Source organism: Hyaloscypha bicolor, assembly GCF_002865645.1.
Source record: "Hyaloscypha bicolor E unplaced genomic scaffold K444scaffold_16, whole genome shotgun sequence".
NCBI classification, from domain to species: Eukaryota; Fungi; Ascomycota; class Leotiomycetes; order Helotiales; family Hyaloscyphaceae; genus Hyaloscypha; species Hyaloscypha bicolor.
This window is the reverse complement of record NW_020194518.1, coordinates 1,959,650-1,981,064: the sequence shown is the minus strand read 5'-3', so window position 1 is coordinate 1,981,064 and position 21,415 is coordinate 1,959,650. Positions and strand designations below refer to the sequence as shown.

The 21,415-nt window shown below is 47.1% G+C and overlaps 5 protein-coding genes across 5 annotated transcripts; 3 read left to right on the top strand and 2 right to left on the bottom strand.

The window, feature by feature from the left end:
- Positions 1-3,823: 3,823 nt before the first annotated feature.
- On the top strand, positions 3,824-4,542 carry K444DRAFT_625253 (uncharacterized protein; the record flags this gene model as incomplete). The annotated part of the gene is made up of 2 exons (XM_024882503.1): positions 3,824-3,896; positions 4,004-4,542. 2 exons carry the CDS (start codon positions 3,824-3,826, stop codon positions 4,540-4,542), a joined length of 612 nt encoding a protein of 203 aa, XP_024742615.1.
- Positions 4,543-7,347: 2,805 nt separating this feature from the next.
- On the bottom strand, positions 7,348-11,280 carry K444DRAFT_608277 (uncharacterized protein). The gene is made up of 8 exons (XM_024879349.1): positions 10,940-11,280; positions 10,742-10,765; positions 10,488-10,680; positions 10,047-10,430; positions 9,413-9,997; positions 9,229-9,340; positions 8,917-9,180; positions 7,348-8,862 (listed from the first exon to the last, which is right to left on the bottom strand). The coding sequence occupies exons 1-8, from the start codon at positions 11,246-11,248 to the stop codon at positions 7,686-7,688; spliced, it is 3,048 nt and encodes a 1,015-aa protein (XP_024742614.1). The 5' UTR covers positions 11,249-11,280; the 3' UTR covers positions 7,348-7,685.
- A 199-nt stretch (positions 11,281-11,479) lies between these two features.
- K444DRAFT_185302 (uncharacterized protein) lies at positions 11,480-15,387 on the top strand. Its single transcript, XM_024870873.1, has 11 exons — positions 11,480-11,861; positions 11,912-12,534; positions 12,594-12,698; positions 12,754-12,980; positions 13,040-13,073; positions 13,133-13,314; positions 13,374-14,271; positions 14,345-14,530; positions 14,620-14,770; positions 14,839-14,940; positions 14,989-15,387. The coding sequence occupies exons 1-11, from the start codon at positions 11,529-11,531 to the stop codon at positions 15,010-15,012; spliced, it is 2,865 nt and encodes a 954-aa protein (XP_024742613.1). The 5' UTR covers positions 11,480-11,528; the 3' UTR covers positions 15,013-15,387.
- A 1,924-nt stretch (positions 15,388-17,311) lies between these two features.
- K444DRAFT_625250 (uncharacterized protein) lies at positions 17,312-17,707 on the bottom strand (the record flags this gene model as incomplete). The annotated part of the gene is made up of 1 exon (XM_024882502.1): positions 17,312-17,707. One exon carries the CDS (start codon positions 17,705-17,707, stop codon positions 17,312-17,314), a length of 396 nt encoding a protein of 131 aa, XP_024742612.1.
- A 576-nt stretch (positions 17,708-18,283) lies between these two features.
- K444DRAFT_625249 (uncharacterized protein) lies at positions 18,284-18,871 on the top strand (the record flags this gene model as incomplete). Its single annotated transcript, XM_024882501.1, has 1 exon — positions 18,284-18,871. The coding sequence occupies one exon, from the start codon at positions 18,284-18,286 to the stop codon at positions 18,869-18,871; it is 588 nt and encodes a 195-aa protein (XP_024742611.1).
- Positions 18,872-21,415: the final 2,544 nt, after the last annotated feature.

Genomic DNA, 21,415 nt, shown 5'->3' with positions numbered 1-21,415 from the left:
TTGGGAGCGAGGCTAAATACACCTTAGCGCCATAATTAAGCGAAACGTGTGCCTGAGGCTTAAGCGAATTTTCCCCCTCACAACGGGGCTGAGAGAGACAAGGCCTGCTTACGACCCACCCCTCAACACGTGATGAGCTGAGGGGCATACGACTTCATGTAGGCAACCATAATTCAATTGACAGATAAACATCCACAATTTTGCATGCTCTTCTCCGTGCATTCAGATTCACGATTTCGGACGAATTGAACGAACTCAATTCCACCATGTTCAGCGGCAATTCGACAGGCGGGGACGACGCTCGTCATCAACTACTGGGGCATGAGGACGATCACGAGGTGGGCTGGGAGCAACAAAGTGTTCGTTCTGAGCGGAATACAGCCAGTGATTCAGAGCTCTGGGAGCAAGATCCTCTATCCGAAGAAAGTGAGCTACGGCAAACCTCACATGGACAGATGACACCCACATCTTCCCATGCGCCAAGCACGCGGTCGAAGAGACCGAATCCGCCACCAGAGGACCACGGCGTAGCTGGTACAGACTTGGAGGCAGAGTTTGAGAGGATATTCAGCCCAGTAAAGCCCCAAGACTAATTCTGTGACCTTGATGCTAACAATTTACAGGTGAAGCAAGACCAAGAGGAGAGAGCCAAATTCCACCGCGATCTTGATGCAGCCTGCGGCGCATACTCTGCTCGGCGAGAAGAGATGAACTCACAACAGCGGAAACGCGAGGAAGCCATCGAGAAGCCATGGCTAGTCGCCAGACGGCGGCGGGAATGGGAGCGTGCCTTCACGGCGATGAAAAACATCGGCCTTTTCGCGACTTGCTTCTGGGGCGGCACCGTTGCACGTTTCAACGAATTACCGCCTCAAATTGCATGGCCGCCGCCGCATCTTACAAGGATGAGGGAGCACCATGCTGAGGAGAGGAAGGCACTGAGTGAGGCGCATCTTGCGGTCGTCCATGAGTTGCGCGTCAAGTATGGCTTTGACCTGCGTGAGAGTGAGGGTGAGGGCCAACCTGAGTATCACGTTTGTGTTGAGAGGAGGCTATTGCAGGAGGTACTTGGTGGAGAGGCGATGGAGTTGGAGGATGTTGGGGACGAGTCTCGGGTATCTTGAGACTTTCGTTGTCACATATATTGTTGTGACAGGATCCCGCGACGCTTAAGGGACCTCGAGTTGATCATTTACTGGAGTATCTTCATACCATCTTAGTTTGCAAGTCCCGGGCAACATTTGGCGGAGTACCAAACTATCTTGGGGAGGGAAGTTGTCTCGGAGGGAAGTCCACTGAGGCGATGTGAGAAGATCTCTTGGAATCCACTGAAGCAAGAGGACGTGTTGAACAATGTGTGTTTCTAACCATATTAATAGACTAATATACCAGAATCTCTTTCAATTTAGAATTTTCTGCTTCGGAATAGCGTGGATCTCTTCTTCTCCGCGTCATGTTCGGAATCTCTCTTAATTTCGTCTGGAAAGCTCTTCTAATTATCTCCGGCTTTATACACAATATGGATGGCTTAGTTATATCAATATTTGCCAACGGGCCGAGAAATCAGGAAGTAATCCTTTGCAATGGGAATCTTTAGAGCCGTTGTTCTCCCGAGATGATGCTCATTACCCCGGCCTCAGCGTTGCTGCAGCTCTCGTGCACCTTGTCGGGGCTGCTCAGGCGGCAAAAGATGATAAATGCTCTCCCAACTCTACTGCAGTCTTCGCATGTTTTCCACTAATATTTTCCCTTCTCTAGCTTCAAAATATTAAGCTTAATAAAAAGCATAGACTCTGCATCCGTCCATGGTCTATTAAATCAAGTTCGATGGCGAATCACCTCCCTGTCACCCTCTTTGCAAGAGCGCAATGCCAACACAGCAGTATAGTCGGGTCCATGCACTTTCCAGTTTTCTTGACATTCATTAAAACCACATGCATCAAAACCACACACTAGCCCCCCCAAGCTTCCAGACGACGGCCCCCTAGGCCGTCTCAATCGCTCGTACTACACTGGCCTTCCCTCCACCGCACCTCCGTCCTTCCATTCCGCCCCCTCCCCCCTCACAAGATAGCTTCCCTCACCGCAATGGCGAAACAGCAGCAACCCTCATACCCCTCGACTTCACCCCACAGCAGACAATACTACAAATCCGGCGCTAAGCCTGTATGCATCCTCAAGCCCCGCACCAGATATGGACTTAGCAGCCGCGAGAGAAGATACCGTTGCGAGGCTAGTAGATATAATTGTGTTAATACAAAGGAGGGTAGATAAGCAAGCCATTTTGAGTCGAGTCTCTTGCTTATTCCTATATTAATCCTCGCTATTATATATTTAGATAGAGTTATAGGTATAGAAAATAAAGCTATTCGTAAGGCTTAGCAAAAGGCTTGCCTTAGAGAGAAGCAATAGACGTCTATTATATCTAAAGAGGCGAGTATATGCGTAGGGCCGCGAGATAATATATAAGAAATAGGGCATTTAAAGGAAAAATTCACAGAATCGATAATTTTTGAACGCGGGAGGTTAGGAGGGGCCAAATAATTCTCTATTTACATACGCACCCTCTTAGGGCTACCTCGGAAGGGTACTTATATATATACTAAAGAGAGTCAAGCGGAAAAATTACTACTTTGAGCGGATAATCCTGGTTTAGGAATGCTATGCGAGCTAAACAGGGGGCTTTACAGGGGTTAGCAGGGGCACACGGGTTGTGTATCTATTTGCTTAAGGTGCTCAGGCGCGTGAGTCAGGTTGCTCATACAGCTCAGGTGAGTTAACTGAGCCGAGGGTGATTAGCGCCTGAGCAATAACAGTAATCTTACTCGTTTCCAACTGTATAGTAAACATAATAGAGGAAAAGTTGATTCACAATACACTCTTATTTACACCGTGTCTCCCAATGGACATCTTGACGGCAGGATTGAAGAATCGACCGGTGAACAAACGTCTTTTGTTTATCGGAAATGATATCAGAGAATGCTTTGACATATTAACTGGATTCCTTCGCTTATTTTATATAAATTGAAGCTGACGAAGAAATAGTTACCGACTACTTCAAAGACTGCATCGAGTCCAGAGTGGACACTGGAGAGGATTATCATGTCCTCAAAAAGTAGTTAGTGGCATATTGAACGAGGGGGTGCGCAGAGACAAGTTGTTCCCTGTGGATCATAGTGTCTATGGTAAACTTCAGAATCCATTTCTGGACTGACTAATCTGGGAATCTGGCGGCGGCTGGCGAACGGAAAGAACAAGAACGAGACAGAACACTAAGCAGCCACGTTTATCCCCACAGCCTGCATACCCGAATGCACTCATTGCTATTCCAATCCGTGGTACCGTTCTCTTGCCGTTTCGCTTGTGGCAGTATTTCCTGCAAGACCATTTAACAACTTCCCGTGAATCTCAAATTTGCAGGTGAAGGGAAGAAAATCAACACCAACTAGAAGTATCATATTATTCCATGAAATGTGATGTGAATTCTTGGTTTTTTGCGTCGCGGTTAAACTTTTCAAGTTTCCGAGCGATCTCGGTATACTGAAGTGTTTGAAATGGGTGCCTAGAGCTGACAGTGGCAATTCAGCTGTGCGGCTATACAGGAGTTTTCAGGGGTAATAGAGTTACCTAGATGTCTATAAGTATAGGCCTTAGATCATTGTGAAATGGATAGTCGTCTGAGGAGCATTGCACGTAACCGTTTGCTTTGCCTTCTCAACATGAAGTTTATTTAGCCTGGTCTCACAAGATAATCAATGTGAGGGCGTGCAGAACTGGACAGAAAGTGACACAACCTGCAAGTTTCCTGGAATTTGGACTCCAGATGTCACATTTCCATTCCACCGGCGGACCCGAACGCCCAAGTATGACGAGGCTCTCCCGCGCCTCCACAACAAGTGTGTTCTGGTCCAGTCACGAAGGAACCCCCTTCGCGAATGGCATATGCTGATTAAGAATGCCCTATTATTCCCGGTTAGCGTGTGCTACTGTTTCTCGTCCTAAGAAGGAGAAAACTCACTTGGTGATAAGAAATCTCTGGAGCGACAGATCTTCGAGATTACGAAGTTTCCTGTTGCAGCAATTCAGAGGGCTCCACTGTCAGAATTCAGTGCATACTGTTTCACTTCCGCTTCTCGCGTGTTGCAAATTAGTGCCCACCCGGAAGCTCCACAGAGACTAAATGAGTTTGGCCAACTTGCTCAGGCACTAAAAGAAATGAAACACGAAATCCCGGTCCACGAGATCCAATCTGACTTGGATTTCATTCGGGTCTTCAAGTTCCTGGACGAACTTTTGGACGGTAAAGTGAAAACAGAGCGGATTGAAGACGCAATTTGTCGCGGATGCGAAGGGAGGTTACCTGGCAGGACAGCAGTGCTCCAGCTGCGCCTTGGTCAAATAACGAGTTGCCCTGAACTCCTGTCTAGCCTTCGGATGGACGACCTTGTGAGCAAAGCCCGCGCTCTGCGGAACAGAGACGCCTTGCGCATGCTCATGTCCTTATACAGGGCCACAAATCCTGAAGACTCACGAGTTGCTTAGGATAATCGTTATATTAATTATATAAGCAAAAGCTTTAATAATTAAGAAAAGCTAGAATAGTAATCTAAACTCATATCTTTCATGGCAGAGGCACTTGGGGAGACTGAATCAGGCCTGGCAACGATTCTTGGCCCATTGACTCCCTATCAATAGCACAACCGTAGTGCTAATAATCGCGGGGAATCGATTACTATTAATAGGGAATCGATTCGTCCTCAGTACTTTACATAGTAAATTTGTATAGGAGGTACGTCGAGGGCCTAGGCGCGGCCTCGGGAAGTTAGACGAGCCTCACAAAAACTTTCCTACCCCTCTTAACTTTATATTGCCGCATTGGAAGTAAATTAGGTCTAAATCCTTAGCGGGCTATATTATTTGAAATGCAGGGTTAATTAGAACAATATAACACTAAAGGTTTCTTAATACGATTAGTAATTATAAAGTTATTTATAATTAAAGTAGAGGTACCCTAGAAGCCCCTATAATTGCAGGCGATAGCAGGCCTTTTCTGGGGCTAGCTCGCTTAGAATGATAGCCGACGGAATGCATCGATTGTTATTGATTGGCGATATCGCCAATCATTGCCAAGCCTGGACTGAATTGTGAGAACAACCTGCCGTGCCAGCACCCACTTGAGAGTCTCAAAGGGGAAACTAGCCAAGGTGGGGAGCCTCAGGTGTCAATCTTGGAAGGCCCTGAGGGATGATGTTCGGTGGACATCGGAAAACTTTCAACGAACAAAGCCTGATGCCCAAAGTTCGCCATTGACGTAGCCTAACTATTCTCAGCCCCCACTTCTTTGACAAACGGCCCAGTGAGAAACTCATCCAAACACCACCACCCAATTTTAGGTTTCAATTTGGACTTGTTGAGGCCACGCTTGCTGAGCCGTTATTAAGCCCTCGAGCCAATAGCGGATGAATTTTGAACCATCACCCCACGTCAGTTTCAAACTAAAGGGACTTTGTGAACAGCTCAGCCGCTTTTGACTCAGCGGCCCAATGACAGAAGCACCTGAGGACCGACACCCGGTTTTTAGTTTTCACTTCCAGCATTGCTGCCCGACGGCTTCCCACAGCGCTGAGCCGTTATGTCCGCAGCAGCCAATACTTGTCAACAATTTCTCCGTTTGCGATGAAGTTGATGAATGATGAGCTGTTCCACTCCGAGTACTCGGTGAGCTGAGCCGTCAGCTGAAAATGCAGCCCGCGTACAAGAGAACCAACCACAAAGTCAGAAATGGGTACCAACTTCCCGGCCTCGAAGTTTGATTCGCTTTGCAAATTGTGCATGCCAAGAGGGCAAATTTCTCACAAAGTACCCGTTCATACCTCCCACAAGTTACCACTGGTGGTTCGTGAAAGCGACTGGGCCACACTAGCGATTGGGCCAAATCACGTGCACACTATTTACAGGGCTCCAGGTCACCAGCAAACACCCAAACCACTCAACCGCCCACTTTTACTCCATACCCATGTTAGAATACCAAAAAAAATTCAAAGTACTCAGAAAGTTCTAAAAAGTTCACAGATTGCGAAGAACACTCTAGTAAGCCCGAATATAATATTAGTTTCTTGAAATTGTGGTATTATGGTTATTAAATAAGGGTTTGAAGAGTTAAGTAGTATAGACACGTGATTTGGCCCAGTCGCTAGTGTGGCCCAGTCGCTTTCACGAACCACCAGTGGTAACTTGTGGAAGGTACGAACGGGTATGCCTGGCAGCGCCCCGCTAAGCTGTAATTGATGGCACAGGAGGCGGGCTGCGCACATACTCAACGTAAACGATCCAATGAACAAGATTGTAGATCACCTGGCATCCATTTTTCGTTTCGAACTTCATGATTACTGGAGACGCGGGCTGAGCCGTTATTACCAGCTAAACGCACGGTAAGCAGCGCACTGGGTTAACCTGTGTGCTCCACCGGGTGAGTTACAGGGGTGAGAACAAGGATTATTGAGGACCCACCGGGTTATTTCTGCCTGATTTTTGACTTAATGAAAATCGACTTTTTAACCTTAAGATAGAACCAGTTCTATAACACTTTTATAATAGTTCATATACAGTTTAGAAACGCTTCAGTTAGGGGGTTAGGGTGCGGGTTAGTTAGGGTTCGCCGGGGGTTCGGGGGGCGGTGGGAGCCCCCCGCTTGGGAACACTTTAGAAATGGTTTTAATACAGTTAGAAAACAGTATTTGGATTACTTACTATAAAGATATAGTTAATGTACAGGAAGTTGATGCCTGACGAAAATCTCATCTGGTTACTTTGAACCCCTGTCATCTCACCCGGTGGAGCACACGGGTTAACCAGCTACGCTGTAGACTCCTAAACGCAGTCGGGCGGGTTCAACGCATGCTCGATGTAACGATCCAATGAACAGGAGTGTAGATTACCTGGCATCCATTTCTCGTTTTCGAACACGGGTTCACAAAAGAAACCTCTGCTGAGCCGTTATGCCCAACAAAGCTTTCCTCCACGATTTAATGAACTATTGATGAGGCATTGCCTCAGTGCTTGCTCTTTCCGCCTACCAGGTTATTTCCATAATGCCGGGAAATGGAAGACGGGCTGTATATTCTCTACCTCAGCATAATTGATCTCTGCAGGCAAGTGCCTTTAGGTGATATACTTTGAAGGAATACTCATAAGGTGTGAAGAATGGCAAGGCTGCGGAGTTGCGGAGAGCCTTCCGGCAAAGTATTGAGGAGGGTTGCCTAGCACTGTGCAGGACAAGATGAAATATCCGCCCAATTACATTTTAACCTCGAGATTTTGGGTACCTTCGCGAAGTCGTTGGGTACCGATATTGTAGTTCTCTTGCCAATCAAGTGAAGATTAAATCTCCCCCTAAAGTATTTAGATTTCGATATTGCTCCTGTCCCGACCCTATGCTGAGCCGTTGGGCACCAATGATGTAGTTTATAATTAATCAAGGATCCAGAGGATCGAGGTAGGTGGATCTCCACCTCTAACATTACGGCTTCGAGGCTCGGGCGCCGTTACCGAGTAGTTCGACATTCATAGCCTGTTCTCTTCTCGATCAAGAGACGAGTCAGTCTTTTGTCTTGCACGTGGCGAAACACCAAGAAATTCTCTGAGTCTCTCCGCTAAGCCATTTCCCTCAAATCTTGGTTGCTTGTTCAATTCTCTTCTGGGGCTTCAGGATTCTCCTGCTCCAGGCCGTTATCCGAAATAGGTGGGATTCTACATCGCTGGCCAGCTTTGGACTTATTATGGTGGTTTCTCAGACTGTCGGCGCGAGTAAATTCCTTTCCGCACCCCTCACAGGTATATCTTTCTCCTTTATGGGAGTTTTCATGGCGATTGCAATCATTCCGTCTCGCGAAACGTTTCCCACAACTTTTGCAAAAAAAAGGTCGTATAGGTCCATGAGTGGCTAGATGCGAATCGAGATTGAATTTCCTTGTGAACACTTTAGAGCAGTCAGGGCAACTGAAGACCTTCTTTATTTTTTTGGGTTCGGGTGGCAGTAACCTTCGGACAGGAGTCTCCAGTCTTGGCGGGGGAGCCATATCACTTTCGGCAGGGAATTCTCCTTCTTGGTCTGCGAGTGTGCCATGGGTATCTTTCATATGCTTCTCGAGCTCGCTCTCAGTTGCCAGCCCAATGATAGCAGTAGGACAGCCTTCAACTGTGCACCGGAATGGTCGGTCGTGCTTCTGTAAGTGCTGCTCTCGCTCCTCTCGAGTTGAGAATCCGTTGTGAAAGTAATTGCAACTGAATCTGGAACACTTGTATAGATCAGAGCCGTACATTTGCTCAAATCGGACTTTCGCACTATCGTCCTTTGGTTGTGCATAAGCTGCCTCGAGAACAGGTCGTATCTTCAGGAGGATTTCCCCAAGATCCAGAGCTATCTCTTCCTTCTTCATCTTGCCGTAGTAAGTCAGCTGCTTTCTTGTCGATACTACTGCTTGTTCAAGTGTATCGTAAAATGAAGCCTCTCTGAATCGCTGTAATCTGTCGCTGTTCCTCTTTGAGACGAGAAGAGGAGTTTTTGGGGATGCCCAGTGCTTGTCTAAGAATATTTCAAGAGATTCCATAAACATCGTCCATGTTCCGTTTCCAGCACCCACATCCTCGTCGTCGTCTTCTTCTTCGCTCTTTATGGTCCCGGCTTCGAGATGGCGGAGCCAGAAGGCGACTGCATAGTCCATGAAGGCGTAGTATCCCTCGAAAATTAATTGTTCGACATTTTGAGTGCAGAAGCCGGGCAAATTCAAGTAGTCGATGCATAAAGTTGCCAGTTTGATCTCATCAGTAGCAATTGGAACATGCTTTTCCTCGACCAAAAAGCTGTTGTTGAGAACGGCGTTAGTAGAGTATTTCGACTGCAGAGGATGTACTCACAATTTTGCCGTCAAGTGGACGAGTTCCACGGTCTTGTCAGACCTCACTTCGACCAGTGAGCCGCACAAGTCTTTCGAATCGTCGCGGAATCGTCGCCGGTCCCATTCTATACACTGTTCGTCCAAGTTGATGCATTTTGCTCCTTGGATCTCGTGCCACTTGAACGGGCGTTTGGCGCATACTAACCAGCTGAGTAACATCATGGTGTCCTTGTTCTGTGCAGCTGAGGCGTGTCTGAAGATACGAGCTAGGATCCGAGAATAACTTCTTGGCCGTCAGCATGGAGCAATCAGATTTACACAGGGACATTACGCTTCGTTAACCTCTTTGGGAAACTTATCAGGTGCCAACTCCTCCTCAAGACCTTCGATTGATGTTTGCTGGAGAAGGTTATCGCATATTAGCTTCGCAAGCAGGAACATGCCTAGAACATAGTTAGCAATTAGAGAGAGAGAAAGAAGAAGAAAAGGTCCAAGTGCTACAGGCGATGCGATACCATCTGAAGTATTCAGGACATTGAGAGCAATATTGCTACTCATATGATCCGAAATTCCGAACTTTTCCTTGATTCTTTCGGCCCAGATGGTGCTGTATTCCTTGATGTCATTCTTGTTGTCCCGAGCATTGATCGCAATCGTAGATAGGCCAGCGAAGTCTTTTCGAGCAGCCCCATCGTCTTGGCTGACAAAAAGGCACCGAATAGCTTCCGCATTCGATGGCGGCAACTCTTCTATAAGATTCCTGAACCAGGAAGTGATAGATTTTCGTTCGTCTCTCGAGCACTCGTCTATCCCATCGAGAATAATGTATACACTCTTGCAATTTCTGATGCCCATATCTAGGAGCTCTTTCGAAGTTGCTGGGTTTGTTAAAACAGAGTCAGAGCTATTCGAGGCTTCTTCAAAGAAGTAAGGGAGCATCTCCTTGTTTTGTTTGAGAAGCTGCGCTAGAAGACCACGAGCAATAGAGACAAAATTATCGCGCTGGCAATCCCCGTCTTTACAGTAAAAGAACAAGATTGTGGGACGAGGGTTCAGCTTCTGTACTTCTTCGATGACGAGAGATGCAAGGATAGTCTTTCCTGAATATTGCTCAGTGGTCTGATCCAGGCAGATAACCAAGAAACATACCAGCACCAGGTTTGCCATTTAACCACAACAGTGGGGGAATGGTAGGAAACTGTGGGTCAAACCATTGTTTGAAGTTCTCAAGTTCAAGAAGCCATCTTCCTGTCTGGGGATATTGTGCTCGCATTCCAAAGAAGTGGTGTTGATCGCTTTCAACACTTGGGGCGCGAAACCAATTGTTCACAGCTTGGCGACGAAAATGATCTTGAGCTTCGAACATGACCTGGAAATTTGCCTCATTTATCTCTCGTGCCTTTCTAGCCTCGTCTATCTCTGACAACTGTGCTTGTCTCTCAATCAACGAACGGTGTTGAGACATGCTTTCGATTAGACCCGAAAAGCGAGCTTTGAATGTTTTCCAAGTCGCGTGATAGAGTTTCTTCCACACTAGTCTCGTAAGTAACAACATTGTTAGGACCAAGGGAGGTCCAATAGAAGACCTACTTGGCTTCTGGAAATAATTTAATGCCCGTCGGTGGAACTCCAAGATGTCTTCGTACATGAAAACCAAGATTTTACCAATTCTGGGATCGGCCTGGAACAGATTTTGGTACTGTAAGAGAAGTGGGAGATTGTCGCCAATCCGCTGGTAAGCATCAAGAAGCTCGTTGAATGCTTCAGAGAAAGCGCTTGTCGCCTTCAGTAATAAGCAACTGTATAGTGTTCGAGGTCTCTAATTTCTACTTCTTAACACATACCTGTAGCAAGAACTTTATGGGGCCCTATAGCAGCATCAGCCGTTCTCTTCACTTTACTGAATAATTGGGAAGAAAGGAAATTGCTCCGTAACCTCCTCTCCATGTAATAGGTCTGGGAAATGTCCAACATTACGATTACAGGATTAGAAGCCGTGTTCCTTTCACAATCACATATCTTCAACTGTGAAGGAAACTTACCCAAATAAAGGGCACAAATTGGGAACCGTTGCAGAACGTGTCAATCACTTTCCCGTACTCAGCCATAGCCTCGATGAATCTTTTGAGACGCGTCATATTCTGCATCCGCCGCTCCGACTGTTGTTGCTTTTGTATCTCTCCAATCGCCTGATTGAGCGTTTCAAGGGACGTCATCTGGAAGTTGTCTTTATCCTTCTTCTTCAAGTCTTTCTTGAATTCCTCGAGCACTCGTTCAAAGGCGGTAGCATTCACGTTCACAGCACCGGCGGTGCCGCTGCCGCCGCTTACCATACCTGGGTTACTGGCCATTATACTGAGTCGTGATGAAATTGAAGTGGAAGAAGTTGAGAACGGCACGGTGGAATTCGCAAAATAAATCTGCCTTGCAAAGGCAAGCGCCAACGAAGTAGGCCCGCTCAGCCTCCATACCTGCGGCAACACACGGCACTGCCACATTCAGCCCAGGTGACACCGCATGCTGCAGTAGATCGTAAAATTTTGCACACGAAGGCATTTGATTTTTTTCATATCTAGAGCTTCATGCTTGTCCCTGCTCTAAAAACAAGAATAACACGTCATAACGGCCTCAATGGACGGAGTTGGAAGCCGGGTTGACTCCTTGAAAAGGCCCTGGCCTTTTGAAACGTGGTCTTTTGAACCGTCCGAGGGCAATGCCGATCCCGAGCCAGGAGTAATATCTTCGCAGTTTCCATGGGATATCAATTCAGCCTGGGACCAGAGCTATCTCGACCCCGTTAACGCGTATCCTGGCTTTGCCAAAATTAATCAGGAAAACCTTTGCGAGCAGGACCCTTACAGTCACATGACTGCATCGTCCGATTCATTCCCCAACATAGTCTACGAAACGATTGCGCAGACGAGTTTCGCGTTCGAAGAAAACCAAGAGGTTTGCTTCGGCAGTGTAAGATCGCTCCACAGAGCCCTGTGATGTTCTTGCTGATATTCTTCGAGGTGATCGACGTGAAGGCGCAGTTGAAGAATACAAACTTGCCTCAAGGCTATGCATTCACACAGGCAACTGCTCCGTTTCGTGATTTCCGAGTTGTTCCGGACGGAGATTACTATTCTTTGGAATACTACGGAAATAAGTTTGCTGTTTTAAACAAGAAGATATGCGGCGACTTCCGAGCGGTCTTGCAAAGTCAGCAAGTACGTCTTCACGCCTTTGTGGAGGGCAAAGAATGGTCCGCAGCCGTCAAATTGTGGCAGAAGTACAACACCTCCACCATAATAACGGTGGAGATCAACATATATGGAGCTCGTGAGATTGCCGATGAAGTAGGAAAAGTAATCTCAAACTTCGGCACGTTCTTGCAACAGCCTCGCTATGGACTCTATGGTGTGGGGTACTACAATCCTCATTATTTTCAGGTACCAGGATTTGCAAATGTCGAATCTCTCGACACGCCAATAATCACCATCGAAGAGCCTAGTTCGTTTCCAATTCAGAGCGCAGCGCCAGACGAGCTAGGAGATCCATCTCGAGAAGTTTCGTCCATACTGGACTCACTTTCACATCATGATTTTCTCACAGAAAGAGCTGCAGATGTGAGAATTAGAAGGCCTTTGCTGTCGTGAGTAGCCTCTGAGGGTTAACTCGTGTCTCTACACTGACCTAATTGCGTCTTATCAGACATCAGATGGAAGCCATTGATTTCATATTCCGACGGGAGACCGGCCAACTCCCTGCTGCCCTAAGGCTTTGGAGTTACAATGACAGTGATTCAGATGAACCATTGTATACACTGTTAAAGTCTAATGTTGCTGAATTATCTGCTGACCAACCTGAACAGCTACCAGCATGTGTTTAGTGGTGCAAAACGCTCCCAGCCGGATGAAGCAAAGGGCGGCATCTTAGCAGACGATATGGGACTTGGCAAGACCCTAGTTACGTTGGCTACCATTGCCGGGTCTATTGACCGTGCTGAGAACTTTGTTCTCGCCGGGAGTAAAGAATTGGATTCTAGTCAACAGCCCACGGTGCCATCAAAGGCTACCTTAATTGTTGCTCCATCTTCTTGTGAGTTAGAAGTTTCACCGCAAGAACTACTTCTTGTTAGATTCTTACACTTTTATTAGTACTTCTAGACAGTTGGTGTGACGAGATATACAAGTAAGCAACTTCTTTTTAGGATGACAAGTGAATCTTACTCAACCTAACATCGACGAAAGGCATACATACCCGGGCGATCTCACTTTTCATAAACATCACGGTCAAGGAAGAGAATCAGATGCCCACAAACTTTATTCCAGCGACATAGTGCTCACAACTTATGCAACAGTCGCATCAGAATTTTGTCGTGGGAGGAGTGCCCTGGCGAAAGTCAGATGGTTCAGGATTGTTTTGGACGAAAGTAAGCAACTACTTGTGATCTCAACTCAATTTCCACTGTGCATTTTAACATGCACCTAGGTCACGATGTCAGAAATAGATCCACAAAACAATTTCAAGCAATTGCAAGCCTGGTAGCGCTCCATCGCTGGTGTCTAACTGGGACGCCGATTCAAAATAGCCTCGAAGATCTTGGTGCTCTAGTAACGTTTCTGAAGGTTCCAATTCTGGAGAATGCATCTACGTTTCGAAAGCACATCACCAATCAATCGATGTCTAATTCGAGGGACCGGTTCTCAAATTTAAGGATACTTCTTGGAGCCACCTGCCTTCGGAGGACCAGAGCACTACTCAATTTGCCAGAGCCAATACCCGAGATCCGCAGATTATCCCTCACCCCTTCTGAACAAGTTCAATACAACGAAATAGTCCTCGGGTGCAAAAGAGCAATTGATATGGCAGTCAGTGGACATATAAGATCGAGACTCAACTCAACAATGCTGGAGTCATTACTAAAGCTTCGATTATTCTGCAACAACGGCGGTTCAACGCACAACATTGAGACAGGGCCGACAGGGCTGCCCTCTGATTTAGATGAGGCTTTGAGTTATCTTCAGCAAAACGATCAAGCCAATTGCATTTATTGCACGGGGCCTATTTATTCGATCAACAATGAATGGAATACGGACGGCGGAATATGGATAAAGACTTGCATCCATCTCGTTTGTCGAAGTTGTCTGCCCCAACATAGAGCAAACAAGCAAATATGCCCTTGCACATCTAATGACAAGGAAACTGCTTTATTGTCTAGAAGTTATGAATTTAAAAGCCCAAGCTCGCCATCCCTAGCCGCCGCTGAAGACTCAAGTCGGCTCCAGAAGCTCAACCAGAACACTTCTCCTACAAGGTTGGAAAATCAGTATCCCTCCAAACTCTTGGCGTTTCTGGATGACATTAAATATCAAAAGGCACACAAAAGGTATTTATTTACGTGCACAAAGTCCATATCCTTACTTTCATCCCAGAACATTTTCTAACTGTAATTATCACAGTATCGTTTTCTCCTCTTGGAAGAAAACCCTCACGCTCGTCGGTCAACTTCTCGCCAGTCACAGCATACCGTTCTACTGCATCGATGGTTCCCTTCCTCTTTCCGAGCGCGGAAAGGAGCTCACCAAGTTTCGGTCTCCCGTGGGAGCGAATATCCTATTGATGACACTAGGCACTGGAGCAGTCGGGTTAGTACAACTGTGTTCCAGTTGGCTTTTCCCGCTCTTTATTTAACACCGCCAAATCTATTATTTTCTAACCCAATGGAAAACACTAGACTCAACTTGGCAGTAGCCTCCCGAATCTACCTTCTCGAGCCCCAATGGAACCCGGCAATCGAACTCCAAGCCATTGGGAGGGCACTAAGATTAGGGCAAAAGGAACAAGTGACTATTGTGCGGTATATTATGAAGAATACTGTAGAAGACGTAAGACCCACTTTCCTCGGTTTTCATGGCTATATCCCCATTTCTAAACTAACTCGTCGGCATTATAGAGTAACGTTCTGTCGAGACAGAGGCGCAAGCTTAAATTGGCTGGAGGAGGCTTCTCTCAGAAGGGAGGTGGTTTATCTTCCGAAGTATCGCAATCTCTAAAAGTACGTCTGCTATAAGATCTACCTTTAAACTCGTGCTAATCGTCGCAGAGTGTTTTCGGTGTTGATATTTAGACTAATATTGCCACTTCTGTCCTCCTCTTGGCACCACCGGGCTTATTCTGTTCTACTCTTTATCGAATCCGCAGCTAAACATTCTCAGCATCAGCCTCCTTTCCAGCTATCGCTATAAATGTAACCCACCTCTTCAGCAACCGTATACACTGTAGCATCCAAATGCGTTCCCGGCGTACTCAGACCTTGTACCTCCAAAACCCTCAAATCGGGGGCCCACTACACATCCAAGTTCCGTGAGCATCATTATGCGGGTTCCTAAGCATGTCCGATACCCGGCGTAAAATACATCTGTATTACTGTAATCAAGTCGGGGTCACACATTCAGTCCCGGAATGATCTTCACCGGGGCCAAAGAGGCCCGAGATGGAGCCTAGAACCACTTCCACAAGAAACGTAGGTGTGCAATCATGAACTGCAGGTCGATGGGGTTAGTGATAAGTTCTATCCTCCAGACAATCTCCACCATCTACAATCACGACCAAATATTCGACCTAGTGAGAAATTGTCACCGATAATCGCGCAACAGCTGCTTCGACATCGAAGTCTCCTGGTTGAGTTACGACAGTCCAAATCCCTACGACCCGCGCGTCCCAATATCCTCGAGGCTGTTCAACTTCTCGCCAGACAACGTACACAAAACGAGCCCATGAACACTTCTAGGATGTCAGTCGTTGAATCAGTAATAGAACCAACGAGAGAGGTCCGGAGGCAACAGAGACAGCGAGAACAGAGCAGAAAGCAAGACCGATTCTGAAATATTTTCGCAGCGCTCCCAACTGGACATGGTCAATCTCTAACCACGAACAATGTCCCTCTTCTCGAAAAAGTTGGCAGCTCTCCCTCAACTCGACACAGTAAACATTAGACAAACGACAAAAACCTTCACCATCTTTCCAAACTCGCTGCGGAGCTGCGGATTAAGATTTTGGGCTATGCTTCCGAAATTCCTCGTACTGTTGCACTAACTCTTGGCGACCAATAGAGACGACCGAAAGAACGAATAATCGAAGGATAAATTGGAGTTCCAGCCCTTTTCAACGTGAGCAAGGAAGCCCGCGAGGAGGCCATGAAACACTATACCTTGTGCCCAAAACGCTGCACCAGCGAGTGTGGTGTCTGCTCGCAACTACAAATATTTGCCGACCAACCTAACACCTTTTGTGGCGATCAGCATGTCTACATTAATTTCTCCGTTGATCGGTTTATGCATGGCCCATTCTAGGAAAGAGCAGCACCTGAGATTAAGGATTACCAATTCAGGAGATTTGATGCGTCCAAAATCCAGATCCTCGGTCTCCTGCACAACAGTAACAGAGATAATCTACATGATGTCGACTTGGCCAAATTTTTCGGTGCCCTTACGGACCTACAGGAACTGAATATGATAATCGAGCAAGTTGGCGCTTCGCATGACGCGGTACCAGATTCAGCCTTTACAGAGAAGCAGGGGAGTTCTACGGAGGATATGCAGAGGGCTTGTTCAGGGTTGCGGACAATGGCGATACGGAGGCGAAAGTAATTACAATGGAAGATAAGAGAGCCTGGGAGATTGCTCGGGGTGTGAGGTTGGGGCAGAAGATGATTCAGACTGCTGAGAGCATTGATCTGCCACCCAGAAAAGCGGGATGGGATCAAGTTCTGGGCTGGGCTACAAGGCGTGGATACTGGTAATCAACTACGATTTGAGTGTGTATCATAAGCATATTATCTTTGCAAAGAATAATGTAGACTGCACGAGAAAATTGTATCCCTAAAAGCCTCTGGGCCAGAGTGGAAATATTTTTGTGCTCACAATCTTCTGACCACGCTACTGGGGAGTACCCAAGGACGAAGCGGCGAAGCCTGATCATCCCCACTCTGTCTGCTCGTATCAAGTGCACCGTCTCTCAGTTTTGTCTCTACCGTACAATATGCTCATACGTACTCCGTCTGAATGGACCATCAGGCTGCTTGCGAAAGTTGGATAGGGCTGGCAGCTCACGACTCCATGTCCTTATCAACTGCCTCGATTCCGTAGAACCAAAGCAGCTCCTTAGGAAACCGCTTCTTGCGGAATGCTTCGGCAAAGCCATGGGTTGCAAGTGAGTTCTCTTCGTGAGATATCAAGAAGCGCATGGTCCAAAGTCCCCAAGAAGTGGAAAAACCCAGTTCACAGGATGCCTCGTCGGATGCGCGTCATACTCACGTCGCTGCCACTTCAAAAAGCACAAGAACTGCGGTCCTGGTCGGTCCAGTTTTATCTTGACGCCAGCCTTGTTCCATGTCATGCCAATTTGTTTCGTGTGGAGGAGGCCGTTTATACTTTATAGGGGTCTCGCCCTCCTCGAGTTCCCTCGGAACACCCAGTCTCTTCAATACGTTCTTCTTGGTAAGAATTCTTCGGGCCAGGCGATGGTTGGCGAAGATGGGGAATCCTTGAAGATGGGGATTCCCTCCGGGACAAGCCACTTATTGATCTTGGTAGTTTGCACTCCCATGAGTCCGCACGGCTCTTGAGCTCTTGCTCATTTTCAATGGCCAGGTTACTGATCTGAGCTGCGTTGCTCTTGAAGACATCACGAACGATGGGGTGAATTTGGTTGAGTTCGAGGAAAACGGATATCGAGAAGTAGGAGAGAATATGCACCAAGACTTCGGTGGGAAGTCCGGTCAGATAGTTGCGAGTCAGATAGTCACGAGGTTGAGTAGACATCGTTGCGGACATTTGTTCGCCTTGTTGATGCTGTGTTGACGGTTGAGGACTTGATGACGGTAGACTCTTGGCGGTAGGTTGTTGAATGCTGGGGGAAGTAAGAGGAAGGAGCACGAGCTTGCAGGTCACATTTTGTGAGGTTTTTGCACGCTTCTGCTTAGGCTGTTTTCAATCGAAGACAGCTCATGAACAATATGTTGTTTCATTTGTTTCTAAAGGAATTAACTTCTTTTCACTTGTTCCGCCTCCCTATGCTTGTTCCGAGCTTGAATTCAAATACTGGAGTTTCTGTGCTTAAGTGGTTGACCAAGACTCGGAATAACTCGCTTTTGCAACATATTGTCACATCTTGAGACGAAAACCGGTCCAATTCACCCCGCACAATTTTCAAGACGCGAGTTTAGAACGACTTAGACCCGGGTAATAATTCATATCCAGATTTAAATCTGTCCAAAGTTCGTCTTCAACGCGTCTTTAATTTCGCGTCAGACCTTCCTATATCATCGTTTGTCCTTTTTACAAGTTGCCCTCAACTCCCCCTCTCAACAGGTCGACATCGAACCCCAAAGACTCAAGATGTCTGATAAGAAGAACAGCAGGAAGCGAAAACGCCTCCCAATGGATATGAGAACTCGAGGTCGAAAGAAAAAGAAAGGAGTAGCAAAGATCGACTATCTCACCAACATGCCACCAAATATCCTCCTCCGAATCCTCTCTCACGTTCCGATGAAGTCCTTCCTCGATCTCTCCCAAACACACCCACACCTCCGACGGCTTATGCGCTCCCACGCGTCCACAATCTGCAACCTCACTATCCTGGAACGATTTCGATTCGAAGCCTACAGATTCGAGGCAAAGGAGGTTCAGGGCTGGTTGACTCCGACTGCTGGTCTTATCTGTGGCAAGCCGAGAAAGGACACAAGGTTGGTGGTTCCAGGTCTACAACTTCAGCTTTACGAGCCTGGCCCACATTTCTTGTTCTTTCTTGAAAAGAAGGTCCTCAAGTTTGACAGCGAAGGAAAGGTGATTGGGGATATGATGGCAGCTATTCAAAAGTTCATGAATGGGCTGAACGAGGAGACGCCGGTTGTTTACGGTGGACAAGACTATCCTTGCTGGGTTTGGCTAAGGGAAATGGTTTGGTATCACGGCGTTCCTTCATAAGATTGAGGGAAGAAATCTAAGACGAAAGATAGACGCCGTGAAGTTTCGGGCGATGCCGAGTGTGGAAAAAGCTTGTTGTCGCGAGAACAGTGAATCGGAGGTTGTTTTGAGGAACGAGCTAGAGCTCGCTTAACTTAGGAGCAGTTCACTTTGAGTTGACAACAGACCCCTTGGAGGCCCTCGATTCTGAGAGCAATCGAAATGTGTACTATTTCACTTTCAATTTCCAAAGGGTGACATATTTCTGAAATAATTGGAAGCTTGATTGTCATGCAACCTTCATCCCGTTCTCTCTCTTGTATCGCAATTCATGGCCACCAGCATCAGGCAACCGTCCCGCCTTCTATTATATATCAATCCTCTGTCGTTCTCTCAATCCAAATAAAACAGCTTAATTATCCATAGCCTTAACTCCAATTTTGGAATTCCTGACTCCTTGCTCCCTCACTTTCGCGTACGGCATCAACCTCATCCGCCACTAATTCCCAACCTTCCCCACCAACACTGCAGCAGCCAACCCGAATTAACTCTATGTAGCTTGTCAGCACCGATTACATACCACGATCTCGAGACCTTCCAATATGATGTCCTCCGACCGCGATTACCTTACGTACCTCCCTTCGGACCTCCTCACCAAAATTCTTGCCGAGATCCCCCTGTCTTCGTTCCTCGACCTCACTCATACATCCAGAGTCATTCCAGCATTGTCAAACCAAACACAGTAGCAATCTGCAATGCCGCCATTCGATCCAGATTTCCGAACGAAGACAAACTCCTCCAAACTTATCCTCAAAGGCAATTGGCTTGCGGTCAATCATCCGCGTCTCCTCAGAGTTCACAGAAAATTCCTAGAACTGAGGTCCGGACTTGCGAGAGCATAGTTTCCCCAACATTGTCGCAGAAACAACTGCCACTTAGCCATTCACATGCAGTCTCCACCCCACGGGAGTCATTGGAGGTTGCAACTCCAGCTGGGTGATCCGGGACCAATCTCTCAGAGTTTTTTTTTTTTTTGGAGGAGGGATTCGTGTACAAGAATAACTCTGAAAATTAGTGTGACTCGTATTCACAGCTTTGCCTTTTCTTGGCATTGGGAGGATTCCACATGTCCCCTCCCATAGATAGCAATGAAACTACGATGTAGCCAAAGGAAGCGAGAATTCGCCAGATGGTATGGTACTACGGGGTTGGCGAGGGCTGGAGAGTAGGTCTGGATACCCCATCTTCCCCTATTTCTTAGTCACGTGATCTTTTACCCGGCACGCCAAACAAAGTGGTAGAGCGCCACTTCCATCTCGCCATCTGCATTGTTGACAGACCGTATGCTATGGATTCGTTTGTATGTATTCCTTCCTCCTTCTAACTTGTTCAAGATCGTGGTCGAAACCTCCCGTGCAGGACGTTTTGGGATTAGCCCTCGCTTCACGTTACCATGCCGTCCGTTGGCAAAGTTCTGCGCCGCATACTTGCATCTCCTCAATCTGACACCTCAAAAGCCAAACTCGAACGCGAGATGATCGAACAGACAAATTATGCATCTTATTCTCCATCTGTGTGTGACCACACTCGTAAACACGATACCGAAAATACGAGACCACCCAGGCGACAAGTCAGGGAGCTTTTCGGGGTTGAGAGATGGATCCCTGTTTCGCGATGACAGCCACAACTGACACAGCGGCTCAGCGCCGGGAGCTTCGAGCGTGTGCCAACTGCTCCCACGCAAAGGCGAAGTGTGTTCCGAGCGAAGTGCCGGGAGGCAGATGCTAAAGGTAAGATCATCCACGTGATTCGAGGCTCTCGTAATGACAGTCTCTCCTCTAGGTGTGACCGGCTACTGAAGACATGTGAGCCAACATTGGCTCGAGTACGGCCCCCAGCTCGAAAGAGGAAGGCCCCTGAAACTACGTATAGCTATCTGCACCTCTATCCTTTTAAGACATTTATTTATAACCCGAAATAGACGTGTTTCCAAGTCTCATGTAGAGAAGCTTGAAGAAAAACTGGATGGTCTCGTGACTTTGATCAGATCAGCCCATGAGACAGAACAACCGACTTCTCTGCCTCTCGCTACAGCGTCTGCAGCCAGCACGACTCAATTATCCTCAAATGTATCAACAAAGATACCTCCACAGCCTGTTCTCCCGGAGCAGGTCCCGGTATGGGAAGACATTCCCCAGCGTGACCACAAAACCCAGCCCTCAATACCATCTTCAGCAAATCCATACGCCGCCGAAGCAGGGGAAGAAAGCTTAAATGCAAAGAGTTCAGCGGGAAATCAGTATGAGATGGACGACTTTGACCTTGGCCCCGAGGATCCAGATGTCCTCATGACCATTTTCCGCGATGAAATGAGTCCAAACTTTCCATTCATCACCATGATAGAATTCACACGTGCAGATGACCTTCGGCGAGATCGTCCTTCTTTGTACACTGCAATAATGGCTGTTACGACCCGAGATACCTTGCGAGGGAAGGCCTTGGGGCAAGCTTTTCTGAAGCAGTTGGCAGAACGGATGGTGGTCAATGGAGAAAGGAATATGGATC